Source organism: Pristiophorus japonicus, chromosome 9 (genome assembly GCF_044704955.1).
Source record: "Pristiophorus japonicus isolate sPriJap1 chromosome 9, sPriJap1.hap1, whole genome shotgun sequence".
Taxonomy (NCBI): domain Eukaryota; kingdom Metazoa; phylum Chordata; class Chondrichthyes; family Pristiophoridae; genus Pristiophorus; species Pristiophorus japonicus.
In genome coordinates, this window is record NC_091985.1 from 161325731 (window position 1) to 161343551 (window position 17821).

Consider the following 17821-nt stretch of genomic DNA (forward strand, 5'->3'; position numbering starts at 1 on the left):
TGTGTATAGGCTCAACCTATTCAACCTATCTTCATAAGTCAACCCCTCATCTCTGGAATCAAGCAAGTGAACCTTCTCTGAATAGCCTCCAATGCAAGTATATCCTTCTTTAAATACGAAGACCAAAACTATACGCAGTACTCCAGGTGTGGCCTTACCAATACCCTGTACAGTTGTAGCAAGACTTCTCTGCTTTTATACTCTATCCCCCTTGCAATAAAGGCCAATATTCCATTTGCCTTCCTGATTACTTGCTGTACCTGCATACTAACGTTTTGTGTTTCATGCACAAGTACCCCCAGGTCCCTCTGTACTACAGCACTTTGCAATTTTTTCCATTTAAATTATAATTTGCTTTTTTATTTCTGCCAAAGTGGATAACCTCACATTTTTCACATTATACGCCATCTGCCACATTTTTGCCCACTCACTCAGCCTGTCTATATCCCTTTGCAGATTATTTGTGTCCTCCTCACAATTTGCTTTCCCACCCATCTTTGTATCATCAGCAAACTTGGCAACATTACCCGCGGTCCCTTCATTCAAGTCATTAATATATATTGTAAATAGTTGAGGACCCAGCACCAATCCCTTCAGCACCCCACTAGTCACTGTTTGCCAACCGGAAAATGACCCATTTATCCCGACTCTCTGTTTTCTGTTCGTTAACCAATCCTCTATCCATGCTGATATATTACTCCCAACCCCGTGAGCTTTTATCTTGTGCAGTTATCTTATGTGGCACCTTATCGAATGCCTAATGGAAATCCAAATACCCCCATCCACTGGTTCCCCCTTATCCACCCTGCTCGTTACATCCTCGAACAACTCCAGCACATTTGTCAAACATGATTTCCCTTTCATAAAACCATGCTGACTCTGCTTGATTGAATCATGCTTTTCCAAATGTCCTGCTACTGCTTCCTTAATAATGGACTCCAGCATTTTCCCAACGGCCAATGTTAGGCTAACTGGTCTATAGTTTCCTGCTTTCTGTCTGTCTCCTTTTTTAAATAGGGGCATTACATTTGTGGTTTTCCAATCCGCTGGGACCGCCCCAGAATCCAGGGAATTTGGGTAGATTACAACCAATGCATCCACTATCTCTGCAGCCACTTCTTTTATTCTGTGACTGTCCAGCATAAATGTCTGAACTGATTTTGCTGTCCAAACTGTTCTAGAGTTAATGTAGAAAACACATTTTTCTACAACATCAAATATGCTTCCTTTCAGTGCATACCTTGGATATGGGAAATTCTGCAAAATTGGCTATTCACTTGGAGTATGGTAGAGTGTTGCATGTCATGTCAGTGGCGACAACAGGGGAGTTTAGTTGTGTGAAATTTTCAGTTAGCTGCCGTAATGGGCATTGCTGCTTCCCAAATTCACCCTGTGCAGTTGCTTCTGAGAGCTTTTAAATATTCAGAGAAATACATAGAAGTTACAACGTGTAAACAGGTCTTTGGCCCACTCAGTCTGTCAGCATTTGCCCTCCACCAATGGTTCTAATCACATTTACCCACCCTGTTCCCGTATCCCTTCAACCTCTCTTCCTTCATCCACCAACCAGTCTGATCTTGAATGTTGACATCATTTCTGCCTCAAGCACCAATCCTGGAAGTGGATCAAGCGCCTCACCACTCTCTGAAGAGGTTTCTCCTGCTCTCTGTTTTAAATCTCTGACAATTAATCTTGTATCTATGGCCCCTTGCCTTGACCCCTGAACTCTGGAAACAATCTGCTTCTATCTATCCTGCCCCATCCTTTCATCATTTTAAACACTTCTATTCTATATGAAAAAGCCATAATTTTTCAAGTCATCGAATTGATAATTCATCATACCAGGCAGCATCCCAATGAATCTATGTCGTAACCTTGCTAAAGCCTGAATATCTTTCCTATAGTGTGGAGCCCAATACTGCAGACAGTACTCTTACCTGATATCTTAGTAAGATTTTTTTATAGGCTGATCATTACCCCTTGGCTTTTATAGTCTATCATCATCATAGGCAGTCCCTCGAAATCGAGGAAGACTTGCTTCCATTCTAAAACTGAGTTCTTAGGTGGCTGAATACGAGAATCACAGTCTCTGTCACAGGTGGGAGAGATAGTGGTTGAAGGAAAGGGTGGGTGGGACAGGTATGCCGCATGCTCCTTCCGCTGCCTGCGCTTGATTTCTGCATGCCCTCGACAATGAGACGCGAGGTGCTCAGCGCCCTCCCAGATGCTCTTCCTCCACTTAGGGCGGTCTTTGGCCAGGGACTCCCAGGTGTCGGTGGGGATGTTGCATTTTATCAAGGAGGTTTTGAGGGTGTCCTTGAAACGTTTCCTCTGCCCACCTTGGGCTCGCTTGCCGTGTAGGAGTTCCGAGTAGAGCGCTTGCTTTGGGAGTCTCGTGTCAGGCATGCGAATAATGTGGCCCGCCTAGCAGAGCTGGTCGAGTGTGGTCAGTGCTTCGATGCTGGGGATGTTGGCCTGGTCGAGGACGCTAATGTTGGTGCGTCTCTCCTCCCAGGGGATTTGCAGGATCTTGTGGCTAAGAAGGCCATAAAAACTGCAAATAAAATAGAGGTTCATTTCTAAAAGAATAGAATTGAAAAGCAGAGAAGTTATGTTCAACTTCCATCTAACCTTGGTCAGACCACACTTGGCGTACTGTGAACAGTTCTGGTCTCCATATTATAAAAATAATAGAGGCTTGAGAGAGAGTGCAAAAAAGATTTAAATGGATGATACCAGAACTGAGGGGTTCTAACTATCAGGCAAGATTGAACAGGCTGGTGCTCTTTCCTCTAGAAAAGGGAAGGCTGAGGGTTAACCTAATCGAGTAAAATTATGTAGAGGTTTGATTGGAAAGAAGTAGAGAGGGTGGTTCAACTTGTGCGGGGTCCAAAGCTAGGGGCCATAAATACTAAAAGTCACTAATAAATCCAGTAGGAAATTCAGGAGAACCTTCTTTACCCAGAGAGTGGTGAGAATGTGGAACTTGCTACCACAGGGAGTAGTTGGTATGATGAGCATAGCTGCATTTAAAGGCAAGCTAGATAAACACGAGGGAGAAAAGAATCGAAGGATATGTTGATGGAGTTAGATGGAGCAGGGTGAGAGGAAGCTCGTAGGGAGAGAAACACCAGTTGAGGTGACTGGCTTGTTTCTGTGCTGTCAATTCTATGTAATCGCTCTTGACTTTTATAATCTTTTATATTCTATAGCTCTTGACATAAAACCTAGAATTCTATTAACTTTTCTCATACCTTTTCAACCTGAGGTGCTGCCTTTAATATTCTCTGAACCTGTGCCTTCAAGTCGCTCTGTTCCTCCCCAGCACCGAACCTATTGCGTTTCAGAGTATAATTACTGCTGTTATTTATTTTACCGCAATACTTCACCTCACACTTGCGGACATTGAGTTCCATCTGCCACTCTATAGCCCATTCCGCCAATTTGTCAATGTCCCTTTGCAGTGTCTTTTGGTATTCTAAAGAATTAACTGTACACCTGCTATTGTAACATCGGAACATGTCAGCACCACTCCCTCTATATCCATCATAGGCAGTCCCTCAGAATCGAGGAAGACTTGCTTCCATTTTTAAAATGAGTCCTTAGGTCCAATATGAGAGCCACAGTCCCTGCCACAGGTGGGACAGAGACAGTCGTTGAGGATAAGGGAGGGTGAGACTGGTTTGCCGCACGCTCCTTCTGCTGCCTGCATTTGATTTCTGCATGCTCTCGGCGATGAGACTCGAGGTGCTCAGTGCTCTCCCTCTATATCCAAACCATTGATGTACACAGTGAACAGCAGTGGCCCCAGAACTCACCCCCCTCAGACCCACCACTTCCAACTTCCAACCACCCTGGGAAAACTGCCCTTAATCTCACTTTGTTTTCTCCCTTGGAACCAGGTTTTAATCCAGTTTGCTATACTCCCCCTAATCAGCCCCTGAATCTGCTCGTAATTTCCATTGTTTTTCCATAGTTTTTGAGTAACAATCCTAAATATTTAGATTTTTATATAAATTCTTTTAAATTTAGCTGCAGCACTGGCTGTAAGGGTTTCTTAATGAATTGCATGTGAGGGCTATACGCTTGCTGAAGTCACTCGCGGGGGTGAGATAAAAGCAGTGCATTGAATCTGCCAAAATGTATCCACAGTTGATGATCACTGTTGAGCGTAACATTTCTTACCAAATACATTCATTTATCAGAATTACTATAACCTCACTGGGCTCAGTTTTCCCAGTAATTTGCACCGTTTTTTGGAGCAGGCTGCTTTTTTTTGGCCTAAGTTTAAACCAGAGTTTCCCCAGTCAATTTGCACCAGTGTGCCTCAGTTACGATTTTTTTAGGTCAGTTTTTTTTTATCAGCCAAAGGGGGCGTAACCAGCCACCCATGCCAATTCTGGTCATTTAGGGAAGTTTGGCCAGCTGAGTGTTACTCCAGTTCTGCTTAGGCCAGCGTATGTGGCCTCTTCTGAAAAATCTTGCAGCTAGTTAAATAAATTGGCTCAAGAAGAGCGAGAGAGAGAGACTCGGTTCGCATTGTGATGCTGGTTACCATGGCAGCCTGATCTTTTTGACGCAGATCAAGGCTCCACCCCCAATACTAAAGGAAAGGTTAGGCTGCGCCAAAATGAAGAAATCCAACGGGGAAACTTAGAACATTTTTTTTTTTGGTGTTCTTGGGGCCCCAAAAAATCGGGCGTAACTCTTCCAAGTACGCCAAAATAAAGCTTTGGGGAAAATTGAGCCCACTGATGCCAGATACAGTGGTAGGGCTGGAAACAATTTCCAGTGGTGTCTTGTTTGGTCGCTAATGTATTGTTGTTGTACAAACCCTGAAGGCTCAGTGCAGCACTGCTCTAGATTCAAGAGCTCTCAATAATGGCTATTGATAACCAATGGGCACTGCTGACTGCGTAACTCAGTACAACTCTGTTATCAACAGTGTGCTGTGTATGGGTCTGATTCATCATCATCATCGGCAGTCCCTCGTATCGAGGATGACTTGCTTCCACGGCAAAAAGGGGTGAGTTCACAGGTATTTCAATGAAGGACCTAATATTTCAGGTCCTGAACTACATCCTGAAGGGTGGAAGATGCCTGTGCGTGGATTTTTTTAACATGTGGTGGCCGTTGCACATCAGCCACCACACGGGCTTGTCAGAGCTAGGCCTCGGTCCAGTGGCAAGGGTTAACCAAGACTACTGGAGACCAGCTCTGCTGCACGGACCTAGTGCGCACACATATCGCAGTGTGGGTTGCCTCTGGGCCCTCGCTCCACGACAATAATGATGTACAAAGCTGTCAAGGCCACTGATTTCAACGTATCATTTTTGCAATAACTCTGCTGAGCGCACTTGCAAAATCTGTGCTCAGACTTAACATTTTGCACAGCAATTTAGACAAACTGTTCTTAAAGAGGAATGTTACTGTAGGGGGTACAGAGCCACATAATGTACTTGCTCACTGTGCTTTGAACAAACTCTTGACTTCTTCAATTGTTATTTGAGAGACTTGTTGGTAAGAGTTGACTGAGGTGCATGTGGTTAGCGGTTGTTCAATAGGGTGATTGAGGCAGAGTGTGCCTCCTAGGTGCCTTGTAGTCTGCCTGCTTACAGTCCTTTTTCTTTCTGAAGAAGACCCTGCTGAGTTTGCCAATGTTCCCCCTCCCGCCAATTTTCAGCATAAAGTGGCCTTTGGTCACTCTGCAAAATGCAACCCTGGTTGTTTAGCTGACTCGTGCCCCGTAATGAATTCTGGTAGCGGATACTAGCAGAGCAGACCTGCTGGGCTTCCCAGAGGGGCCTCTGGACAATGCTTATTCTTTAAAATTAGGAGTCCTTTCATTGTGGAATGTTTATTACTTTGCATTGTTGGCTTAAAGATGAATAAACCCAGCACCATAGCTGCATCCCAATGTAGTCCCCCACTTGCACTGACAGTGTGTACATTGGCACAAATGAGCATTTCCCTGATCCCAGCTACACTGCCTGATCGGTTTCCACAGTAGAATAGAGGTCGTTTAGCTAGCTTAAAGCAAATCAATTCTTTTGTTTTTTTCAGCGTAACCAAAGTTCTCTTTTATAGAATAGGAAAATATAATGTATGTCTTACACGACTGTAACCGAAGGCAAAATTGTAAGTTTATTCTTGGTGGGTGTTGTGGTTTTACTCGATAATTGAATGTTTTGTTGATTTGCATTCAGACATGGTTGGCTGCAGATTGTCCCAGTCTCAGGATTTTATCAGTGGAGTATGACACTCACCTCAGCGACTGGAGATCCAAGTGCCCTGTGGAGAATGAGAGGTACACACTTGGCCCTTGTCCAAGTACATCTTTTATTATATTTACCTACAGTATAAACAAGAATTCTACAATAAGAATTGGCATTTATATAGAGCCATATCATGTTCTGAGGACAGCTCCAAGCACTTTACATCAGTGGTTACCGTGAAGCTAACTGTGGCAGTCACTTTGCACATCCTAATATCCCACAAATAGCAGCTGAATGAATAATCTGTTTTTGGTGGTATTGGTTCAGGAAGGAAACCAGGAGAGCTCTCTGCTCTTCTTTGCATAGTGCCATAGGATCATTTACCTGAACGGGTATATGGCTTTGGTTTAGCGTTTAATCGAAAAGACAAGCTCTGACAGTGCAGCAGGCCTTTAGTACTGCACTAAAGTGTTAGCTAGATTGCGTGCTCAAGTCCACAACCTTCAGACCTCGAGGCGACAGTGCTACCAACTGAGCCAAGTTGGTGCCTCCAAATTTGTAGGGTACAAAATTGGGAACATAAGTGGCAGATTTTTTGGCGCTAAAAATGCCCAAAGAGCTCCAAAATAGTGTGCGGGGCGAATGGCACCAGATGCCACATTGGTGAGGGTGTTGTTCACTGCACGCGTGCTATCAACCACAAGTATGCAGAGCAGGCAGATCGTGATGTCAATCAGCATGCAATGCTGACATACTAGCAGTGCCTATTTGGGGCTCAACACTCCAGCTAAAGTTCTTTCTTAGGGCTCAATTTTCCCCAGTGATTTGCACTGTTTTTTTGGAGCAGGCTGCTCTTTTTGGCCAAAGTTGAAAAACCAGAGTTTCCCCAATCACCAGCGTAACTCAGTTAGTCACGATTTTTTTAGGTTCGGTTTTTTTTCAGCCAAAGGGGGCATAACCAGTCACCCGCGCCAATTCTGGTCATTCATGGAAGTTTGTCCAGCTGAGAGTTACTCCAGTTCTGCTTAGGCCAGTGTATGTGGCCTCTCCAGAAAACCCTTGTGGAGAGTTAAATGAATTGGCGCAAATAAGGAAATCGGCGCAGCAGGTGCCCGGACACACACTAAAAGAATTGAAAAACACATAGCAGCAACTTATCTCCAACCCTGCCCAAAGGCTGTCCGGTCCCATTATAGGTCCCCATTCTCCCGGTCCGGTCCCATTCTAGGTCCCCGGTTCACACAGAGAGCAAGCGAGCTGTTATGTGTTTTTCAAATTCTTTTAATGTGTTGGGAGCTGGTTGTATGCTTCACTTTGCAGCCTCGGTTCGCATTGTGACCCTGGTTACCATGGCAGCCCGATCTTTTTAGCGCTGATCAAGGCTCCACCCCCAAAACTAAAGGACAGGTTAGGCTGCACCAAAATGAAGAAATCCAACGGGAAACTTAGAATGTTTTTTTTTGGTGTTCTTGGGCCCCAAAAAATCAGGCGTCAAAAAAAAAGCTTTGGGGAAAATTGAGCCCTTAATCTCGCACCGCAGGAAGGACCCCTCAGCTGCACTATTTAAAGGGATCATCAACTACTTACAGGTAAGTTGCTGATTGATTTATTCTGGCCGTTGCTACGATTCTGCAAGTGTTTGGTGCTGTCTAGAGTTATTTAAAGTTGGTAAAGTCTGCAGGGAATGGTGTGGCAGGTGCTCAAGGACTTTGTCCTGACTTCAAGAATTCTGCACAGACCACTTGCTGCCAAACATGGGAGCCCGTAATGTTCAGGGAGCAATCCTCCTACCTTGAAATCAGTGAGAAACACTGTGTAAAATAGCCACGCTTCAGTAAGGACATCCTGCGACTTGCTCCAACCTCAGAGAAGGGCAAGGAGCATATCACCAATGGCTGTGAAGGTGACTATGGTGATGAACATCTATGCGACTGGCTCCTTCCAGTCTGGAGCTGGAGATATTCGCAAAATGTCACAGTTTGCCGCCCACTGTTGCGTAAAGGAGGTCACTGAGGCTCCATTTTTAATTCGTTCACGGGATGTGGGCGTCGCTGGCAAGGCCAGCATTTATTGCCCATCCCTAATCGTCCCTTGAGAAGGTGGTGGTGAGCCACCTTCTTGAACCGCTGCAGTCCGTGTGGTGAAGGTGCTCCCACAGTGCTGTTAGGGAGGGAGTTCCAGGATTTTGACCCAGCGACGATGAAGGAACGGCAATATATTTCCACGTCAGGATGGTGTGTGACTTGGAGGGGAACTTGCAGGTGATGGTGTCCCATGCGCCTGCTGCCCTTATCCTTCTAGGTGGTAGAGATCGCGGGTTTGGGAAGTGCTGCCAAAGAAGCCGGGGCGAGTTGCTGCAGTGCATCTTATAGATGGTACACACTGCAGCCACGGTGCGCCGGTGGTGGAGGGAGTGTATGTTTAAGGTAGTGAGTGGGGTACCGATCAAGAAGACTGCTTTGTCCTAGAAAGTGTCGAGCTTTTTGAGTGTTGTTGGAGCTGCTCTCATCCAGGCAAGTGGAGAGTATTCCATCGCACTCCTGACTTGTGCGTTGTAGATGGTGGAAAGGCTTTGGGGAGTCAGGAGGTGAGACACTCGCCACAGAATACCTAGTGCCTGAGTGGTGCTCTCCACTCTCTGTCCTGTGACAGTTGGAACTGGTGTTCTCCACTCTCTCACCACCTCCTCCTCTCACCATAGTGTAGGAGGCCATTCAAGTGGGGAGAGTGAAAGGGAATGTAGTTGTGGTAGGGACAGTATAGTCAGAGGGATAGATACTATTCTTTGCAGCTGTGACCGGGAGATCCGAAGGTTGTGTTGCCTGCCCGGTGCCAGGGTTAAAGATATCTCCTCACGGCTGGAGAAGAACCTGGAGTGGGAGGGGGAGGATCCCGCTGTCGTGGTCTACGTAGGAACCAACGACATTGGTAGAACTAAGTATGAGGTTCTGATAAAGAGTTTGAGGAGTTGGGGTCCAAATAAAAATTAAAAAGCAGAACCTCAGAGGTAATAATCTCTGGATTGTTACCTGAGCCTCGCGCCAAATGGCATGGGGATAAGCAGATTAGAAGGTTAATGCATGGCTCAAAGAGTGGTGTGGGTGGCGGGGACTTTGCTTCATGGGGGACTGGCACCAGTACTGGGGAAACTGGGAGCTGTTCCGTTGAACCGTGCTTGAACCAGTGTCCTGGCAAATCAAATAACTAGGGCAGTAGACAGGACTATAAGCTAATGATGGGGGGGTGGGAGGATTCAGGAAAGAGTAAATCTGAAAGCAGCAAGAGAAATGTCAAGACTCTAGCGCAAAGCAGAGTTTTGGGTAAAAATAAACAGGGGATCAGGAAGGGACAGAGAGTAACAAAGGTAACAGGGCATCAGTGACTAAGCTGACATCAGGGAAAAATAAAAAGTCAACGCCAAAGGCACTATATCTGAATGCACGAAGCATTTGCAACAAAATAGGTGAATTAATAGCGCGGATAAAAATTAATAGGTTTGATCTAACAGCCAGCTTGAACTGTACAAAACACTAGTTAAGTCACAGCTGGAGTATTGTGTGCAGTTCTGGTCACCATATTACAGGAAAGATGTGATTGCACTAGAGAGGGTACAGAGGAGATTTACGAGGATGTTGCCTGGACTGGAGAATTTTGGCTATGAGGAAAGATTGGATAGGCTGGGTTTGTTTTCATTGGAACAGAGGCGAATGAGGGGAGACCTTATTGAGGTGTATAAAATGATGAGGGGCCCGGATAGAGTGGATAGGACGGACCTATTTCCCTTAGCAGAGGGGTCAATAACCAGGGGGCATAGATTTAAAGTAATTGGTAGACGGCTGAGAGGGGATTTGAGGGAAATTTCTTCACCCAGAGGGTGGTGGGGGTCTGGAACTCACTGCCTGAAAGGGTGGTAGAGGCAGAAACCCTCACCACATTTAAAAAGTACTTGGATGGGCACTTGAAGTGCCGTAACCTACAAAGCTACGGACCAAGAGCTGGAAAGTGGGATTAGGCTGGGTAGCTCTTTGTCGGCTGGCGCGGACACAATGGGCCGAAATGGTCTCCTTATGTGCTGTAAATTTCTATGATTCTATGATTACGGAGACGTGGTTTCAAAGTGACCAAGGTTGGGAACTAAATATTCCAGGATACTTAACTTTTAGAAAAGATAGACAAACTGGAAAAGGAAGAGGGGTAGCCCTAATAATAAAGGATGGGATAAAGACAGTAGAGAGAAAGGATCTTACCTCCGAAAATCAAGTAGTAGAATCTGTTTGGGTGGAGCTAAGAAATTGCAAGGGGCAGAAAACATTGGTGGGATTTGTTTATAGACCCCCAAACAGAGAAATTAAACACATAGTTTGTGTCTGTCTTCACGGATGAAGATGCAAGAACAAGGGTGATACGGTAATCATGGGGGACTTTAATCTACATATGGACTGGGCAAACCAAATTTGCAATAATAATGTGGAGGACAAATTCAGGGAATGTATACAAGATAGTTTTCTGGATCAGTATGTTGAAGAACCAACTCGGGAGCAGGCTATTTTAGATCTAGTATTGTGCAATAAGAAAGGGTTAATTAATAACCTTGTAGTAAAGTGGCCCTTAGGGAAGAGTGACCATAATATAATAGAATTGTATATTAAGTTTGAAAGTGATTCAGTTAAATCAGAAACTAGGGTCTTAAATCTAAACAAAGCAAACTATGTAGGTATGAAAGGCGAGTTGGCTAAGGTAAATTGGGAAATTACATTAAAAATAAAATGGGGAAGGTGGCTCAACCGTGGCTAACAAGGGAAATTAGGGATGGTGTTAAATCCAAGGAAGAGGTATATAAATTGGTCAGAAAAAGCAGCAAACCTGAGGACTGGGAGAAATTTAGAATTCAGCAGAGGAGGACTAAGGGTTTAATTAGGAGGGGGAAAATAGAGTATGAGAGGAAGCTTGCAGGGAACATAAAAACTGACTGCAAAAGCTTCTATAGATATGTGAAGAGAAAAAGATTAGTGAAAACTAATGTAGGTCCCTTGCAGTCAAAATCAGGTGAATTCATAATGGGGAACAAGGAAATGGCAGACCAATTGAACAAATACTTTGGTTGTATCTTCACTAAGGAAGCCACGAATAACCTCTTAAATACTAGGAGACCGAGGGTCTAGCGAGGAGAAGGAACTGAGGGAAATCCTTATTGGTCAGGAAATTGTGTTGGGGAAATTGATGGGATTGAAGGCCGATAAATCCCCAGGGCCTGATAGTCTGCATCCCAGATTACTTAAGGAAGTGGCCCTAGAAATAATAGATGCATTGGTGGTCATTTTCCAACATTCCATGGACTCTGGATCAGTTCCTATGGATTGGAGGGTAGCTAATATAACCCCACTTTTTAAAAAAGGAGGGAGAGAGAAAATGGAACTAGAGACTGGTTAGCCTGACATCGGTAGTGGGGAAAATGCTGGAATCAATTATTAAAGATGTAATAACAGCGCATTTGGAAAGCAGTGACAGGATCAGTCCAAATCAGCATGGATTTATGAAAGAGAAATCATGCTCGACAAATCTTCGAGAATGTTTTGAGGATGTAACTAGTAGAGTGGATAAGGGAGAACCAGTAGATGTGGTGTATTTGGACTTTCAAAAGGCTTTTTGATAAGGTCCCACACAAGAGATTAGTGTGCAAAATTAAGGCATATGGTCTTGGGGGTAATGTATTGACGTGGATAGAGAACTGGTTGGCAGACAGGAAGCAAAGAGTGGGAATAAACGTGTCCTTTTCAGAATGGCAGGCACTGACTAGTGGGGTACCGCCAAGGTTCAGTACTGGGACCCCAGCTATTTACAATATATATTAATGATTTAGACGAAGGAATTGAATGTAATATCTCCCGAGTTTCCAGATGACACTAAGCTGGGTAGCAGTGTGAGCTGTGAGGAGGATGCTAGGAGGTTGCAGGGTGACTTGGACAGGTTAGGCGAGTAGGCAAATGCATGGCAGATGCAGTATAATGTGGATAAATGTGAAGTTATCCACTTTGGTGGCAAAAACAGGAAGGCAGATTATTATCTGAATGGTGACAGATTAGTAAAAGGAGAGGTGCAACGAGACCTGGGAGTCATGGTACATCAGTCATTGAAAGTAGGCATGCAGGTACAGCAGGCAGTAAAGAAAGCAAATGGCATGTTCGCTTTCATAGAGAGAGGATTTGAGTATAGGAGCAGGGAAGTCTTGCTGCAGTTGTACAGGGCCTTGATGAGACCACACCTTGAGTATTGTGTACAGTTTTGGTCTCCTAATCTGAGGAAGGACATTCTTGCTATTGAGGGAGTGCAGTGAAGGTTCACCAGACTGATTCCCGGGATGGCAGGGACATAAAGACTGGATCAACTAGGCTTATATTCACTGGAATTTAGAAGAATGAAAGGGGATCTCAAAGAAGCATATAAAATTCTGACGGGATCGGACAGGTTAGATGCAGGAAGAATGTTCCCGATGTTGGAGAAGTCCAGAACCAGGGATCACAGTCTAAGGATAAGGGGTAATCCATATAGGACCGAGATGAGGAGAAACTTCTTCACCCAGAGAATTGTGAACCTGTGGAATTCTCTACCACAGAAAGTAGTTGAGTCCAGTTGTTTGGATATATTCAAAAGGGAGTTAGATGTGGCCCTTATGGCTAAAGGGATCAGGGGGTATGGAGAAAAGGCAAGAGTGGGGTACTGAAGTTGCATGATCAGCCATGATCATATTGAATGGTGGTGCAGGCTCGAAGGGCCGAATGGCCAATTCCTGCACCTATTTTCTATGTTTCTATGTAAAAGGTATGATAGTAGACGAGCAATGGCTAGCATTCAAACAATTAACACATAATTTACAACAAACCTACATTCCTTTTACGGCACAAAAACGCCACAGGAAAAGTGGTCCAACTGTGGCCAACAAGAGAAGTTAAAGATGAGATTAGATCAAAGGAAGAGGCTTATAATGTTGCCAAAAAGAGCCTGAGGATTGGAAGGATTTTAGAATTCAGCAAATGAGGACCAAGAAATTGATAAAGAAAGGGAAAATAGAATATGAGAGCAAACTAGCGAGAGACACAAAACCGATGGTAAACGGTCCCTTACAGGCTGAGACCAGAGACATTTTAATGGGGAATAAAGAAATGGCAGAGAAATGAAACAAATATTTTGTGTCTGTCTTCATGTGAAGAAGATGCAAAAGACCTCCCGGAAATAGTAGAGAACCAAGGGAATGAGGAAATGAAAGAAATTAGTATTAGTAAAATAATATTACTGGAGGAATTAATGGGACTGGAAGCCAATAAATTCTTTGGACCTGATTGCCTATATTGTCGGGTTTTGAAAGAGGTGGCTATAGAGATAGTGGATGCATTGGTTGTTATCTTCCAAAATTCCATAGATTCTCGAAAGGTTCCTGCAGATTGGAAGGTAGCAAAGTAACCTTGCTATTGAAGAAAGGAAGGGGAGAGAGAGCGAGAAAATGGGGAACTACAGACCAGTTAGCCTGACATCAGTAGTAGGGAAAATGCTAGAATCTATTATTAAGGGCATGTAGCAGGGCACTTAGAAAATAATAACAGGATTGGGCAGAGTCAACATGGATTTATGAAAGGGAAATTATGTTTGACAAATCTGAGTTTTTTGAGGTTGTAACTAGCAGAATAGATAAGGGGGAACCAGTGGATGTGGTGTGTTTTAATTTTCAGAAGGCGATAATGTGCCACGCGAGGTTATTACACAAAATTGGGGCTCATTGGATTGTGGGTAATATACTAGCATGGATTGAGGATTGGTTAACGGACAGAAAATAGTGAGTAGGAATAAACAGGTCATTTTTGGGTTGGCAGACTGTAACTAGTGGGGTATCGCAAGGATCTGTGCATGGCCTCAGCTATTCACAATCTATAATCAATGATTTGGATGAGGGCACCAATGTAATATCTCCAAGTTCGCTGATGATCCAAAGCTAGGTGGGAATGTAAGTTGTGAGGAGGATGCAAAGAGACGTCAAGGAAATATAGACAGGCTAAAGTGAGTGGGCAAGAACATGGCAAATGGAATATAATGTGAAGTTTGGTAGGAAAAATAGAAAAGCAGAGTATTTTTTAAACGGTGAAAGATTTGGAGATATTGGTGTTCAGAGGGACCTGGATGTCCTTATACGCGAGTCACTGAAAGTTATCGTGCAGGTACAGCAAGCAATTAAGAAAGCAAATGGTATGTTGGCCTTTACGACAAGAGAATTAGTGTATAAGAATAAATACATCTTACTGCAATTATATAGGGCCCTGGTGAGACCACACCTGGAGTATTGTGTACAGTTTTGGTTGTCTTACCTAAGGAAGGATATACTTGCCATAGAGGAAGTGCAACGAAGGTTCACCAGACTGATTCCTGGGGTGGGGGGGGAATTGTCCTATGAGGAGAGATTGAGTAGACTAGGCCTATATTCTCTAGAGTTTAGAAGAATGTAAGGTGATCTCATTGAAACATACAAAATTCTTATGTTGCTTGACAGGATAGATGCAGGGGGGTGTTCCTCTGGCTGGGGAGTCTAGAACCAGGGGTCACAGTCTCAGAATAAGGGGTCGGACATTTAGGACTGAGATGATCAATTTCTCCACTGAGAGGGTGGTAAATCTTTGGAATTCTCTAACCCAGAGGGCTGTGGAAGCTCAGTCATTGAGTATATTCAAGACACATCGCTAGATTTTTGGATATTAAGGGAATCAAGGGATATGGGGATAGTGCAGGAAAGTAGAGTTGAGATAGAAGATCAGCCATGATCTTGTTGAACGGCGGAGCAGGCTTGAAGGGCCAAATGGGACGACTACTGCTCCTAATTCTTATGTTGTTATGGCCACACTCGGTCAAATGCTGCCTTGATGTCAAGGGCAGTCACTCTCACCTCACCTGTGGAATTAAGCTCTTTTGTCCATGTTTGGACCAAGGCTGTAATGAGATCTGGAGCCGAGTGGTCCTGGCGGAACCCAAACTGAGCATCGATGAGCAGGTTATTGTGAGTAAGTGGCGATTGCTAGCACTGTCGACGACACCTTCCATCACTCTGCTGATGATTGAGAGTTGACTGATGGGGCGGTAATTGGCCGGATTGGATTTGTCCTGTTTTTTGTGGACAGGACATACCTGGGCAGTTTTCCACATTGTTGGGTAGATGCCAGTGTTGTAGCTGTACTGGAACAGCTTGGCTACATAGAAACATAGAAAATAGGTGCAGGAGTAGGCCATTCGGCCCCTCGAGCCTGCACCACCATTCAATAAGATCATGGCTGATCATTCACCTCATAGAACATAAGAACATAAGAATTAGGAACAGGAGTAGGCCATCTAGCCCCTCGAGCCTGCTCCGCCATTCAAAAAGATCATGGCTGATCTGGCCGTGGACTCAGCTCCACTTACCCGCCCGCTCCCCAAAACCCTTAATTCCCTTATTGGTTAAAAATCTATCTATCTGTGATTTGAATACATTCAATGAGCTAGCCTCAACTGCTTCCTTGGGCAGTGAATTCCACAGATTCACAACCCTCTGGGAGAAGAAATTCCTTCTCAACTCGGTTTTAAATTGGCTCCCCCGTATTTTGAGGCTGAGCCCCCTAGTTCGAGTCTCCAAGACCAGTGGGAACAACCTCTCTGCCTCTATCTTGTCTATCCCTTTCATTATTTTAAATGTTTCTATAAGATCACCCCTCATCCTTCTGAACTCCAACGAGTAAAGACCCAGTTTACTCAATCTATCATCATAAGGTAACCCCCTCATCTCCGGAATCAGCCGAGTGAATTGTCTCTCTACCCCCTCCAAAGCTACTATATCCTTCCTTAAGTAAGGTGACCAAAATTGCACGCAGTACTCCAGGTGCGGCCTCACCAATACCCTGTACAGTTGCAGCAGGACCTCCCTGCTTTTGTACTCCATCCCTCTCGCAATGAAGGCCAACATTCCATTCGCCTTCCTGATTACCTGCTGCACCTGCAAACTAACTTTTTGGGATTCATGCACAAGGACCCCCAGGTCCCTCTGCACCGCAGCATGTTGTAATTTCTCCCCATTCAAATAATATTCCCTTTTACTGTTTTTTTTTCCAAGGTGGATGACCTCACATTTTCCGACATTGTATTCCATCTGCCAAACCTTAGCCCATTCGCTTAACCTATCTAAATCTCTTTGCAGCCTCTCTGTGTCCTCTACACAACCCGCTTTTCCACTAATCTTTGTGTCATCTGCAAATTTTGTTACACTACACTCTGTCCCCTCTTCCAGGTCATCTATGTATATTGTAAACGGTTGTGGTCCCAGCACCAATCCCTGTGGCACACCACTAACCACCGATTTCCAACCCAAAAAGGACCCATTTATCCCGACTCTCTGCTTTCTGTTAACCAGCCAATTCTCTATCCATGCTAATACATTTCCTCTGACTCCGCGTACCTTTATCTTCTGCAGTAACCTTTTGTGTGGCACCTTATCGAATGCCTTTTGGAAATCTAAATATACCACAACCATCGGTACACCTCTATCCACCATGCTCGTTATATCCTCAAAGAATTTCAGTAAATTAGTTAAACATGATTTCCCCTTCATGAATCCATGTTGCGTCTGCTTGATTGCACTATTCCTATCTAGATGTCCTGCTATTTCTTCCTTAATGATAGCTTCAAGCATTTTCCCCACTACAGATGTTAAACTAACCGGCCTATAGTTACCTGCCTTTTGTCTGCCCCCTTTTTTAAACAGAGGCGTTACATTAGCTGCTTTCCATTCCGATGGTACCTCCCCAGAGTTCAGAGAATTTTGGTAGATTATAACGAATGCATCTGCTATAACTTCCGCCATCTCTTTTAATACCCTGGGATGCATTTCATCAGGATCAGGGGACTTGTCTACCTTGAGTCCCATTAGCCTGTCCAGCACTACCTCCCGAGTGATAGTGATTGTCTCAAGGTCCTCCCTTCCCACATTCCCGTGACCAGCAATTTTTGGCATGGTTTTTGTGTCTTCCACTGTGAAGACCGAAGCAAAATAATTGTTTAAGGTCTCAGCCATTTCCACATTTCCCATTATTAAATCCCCCTTCTCATCTTCGAAGGGACCAACATTTACTTTAGTCACTCTCTTCCGTTTCCTGCTTTCCTGCTTTCTCTCCATATCCCCTGATCCCTTTAGCTGTAAGGGCCACATCTAACTCCTTCTTCAATATATCCAACGAACTGGACTCAACAACTTTCTGTGGTAGAGAATTCCACAGGTTCACAATTCTCTGGGTGAAAAAGTTTCTCCTCATCTCGGTTCTCTGGCTTACCCCCTTATCCTTAGACTGTGTTCCCTGGTTCTGGACTTCCCCAACATCGGGAACATTCTTCCTGCATCTAACCTGTACAATCCCATCAGAATTTTATATGTTTCTATGAGATCCCCTCTCATTTTTCTAAACTCCAGTGAATACAGGCCCAGTCGATCTAGTCTCTCCTCATATGTCAGTCCTGCCATCCCGGGAATCAGTCTGGTGAACCTTTGATACACTCCCTCAAAAGCAAGAACGTCCTTCCTCAGATTAGGAGAGCAAAACTGC

The 17821-nt window shown here is 44.4% G+C and overlaps 1 protein-coding gene across 3 annotated transcripts in view; it reads left to right on the forward strand.

The window, feature by feature from the left end:
* Positions 1-17821, forward strand: part of serac1 (serine active site containing 1) — a 114250-nt gene that overhangs the window by 73912 nt on the left and 22517 nt on the right. For 2 of the 3 annotated variants that reach the window (XM_070890011.1, XM_070890012.1), the window contains one exon: positions 6207-6307. The exons of the other annotated variant lie outside the window; for it this stretch is intronic. In XM_070890011.1, the coding sequence (XP_070746112.1) occupies positions 6207-6307 (101 nt within the window). The remainder of the gene's footprint in view (positions 1-6206; positions 6308-17821) is intronic. 3 annotated transcript variants of the gene reach the window in all.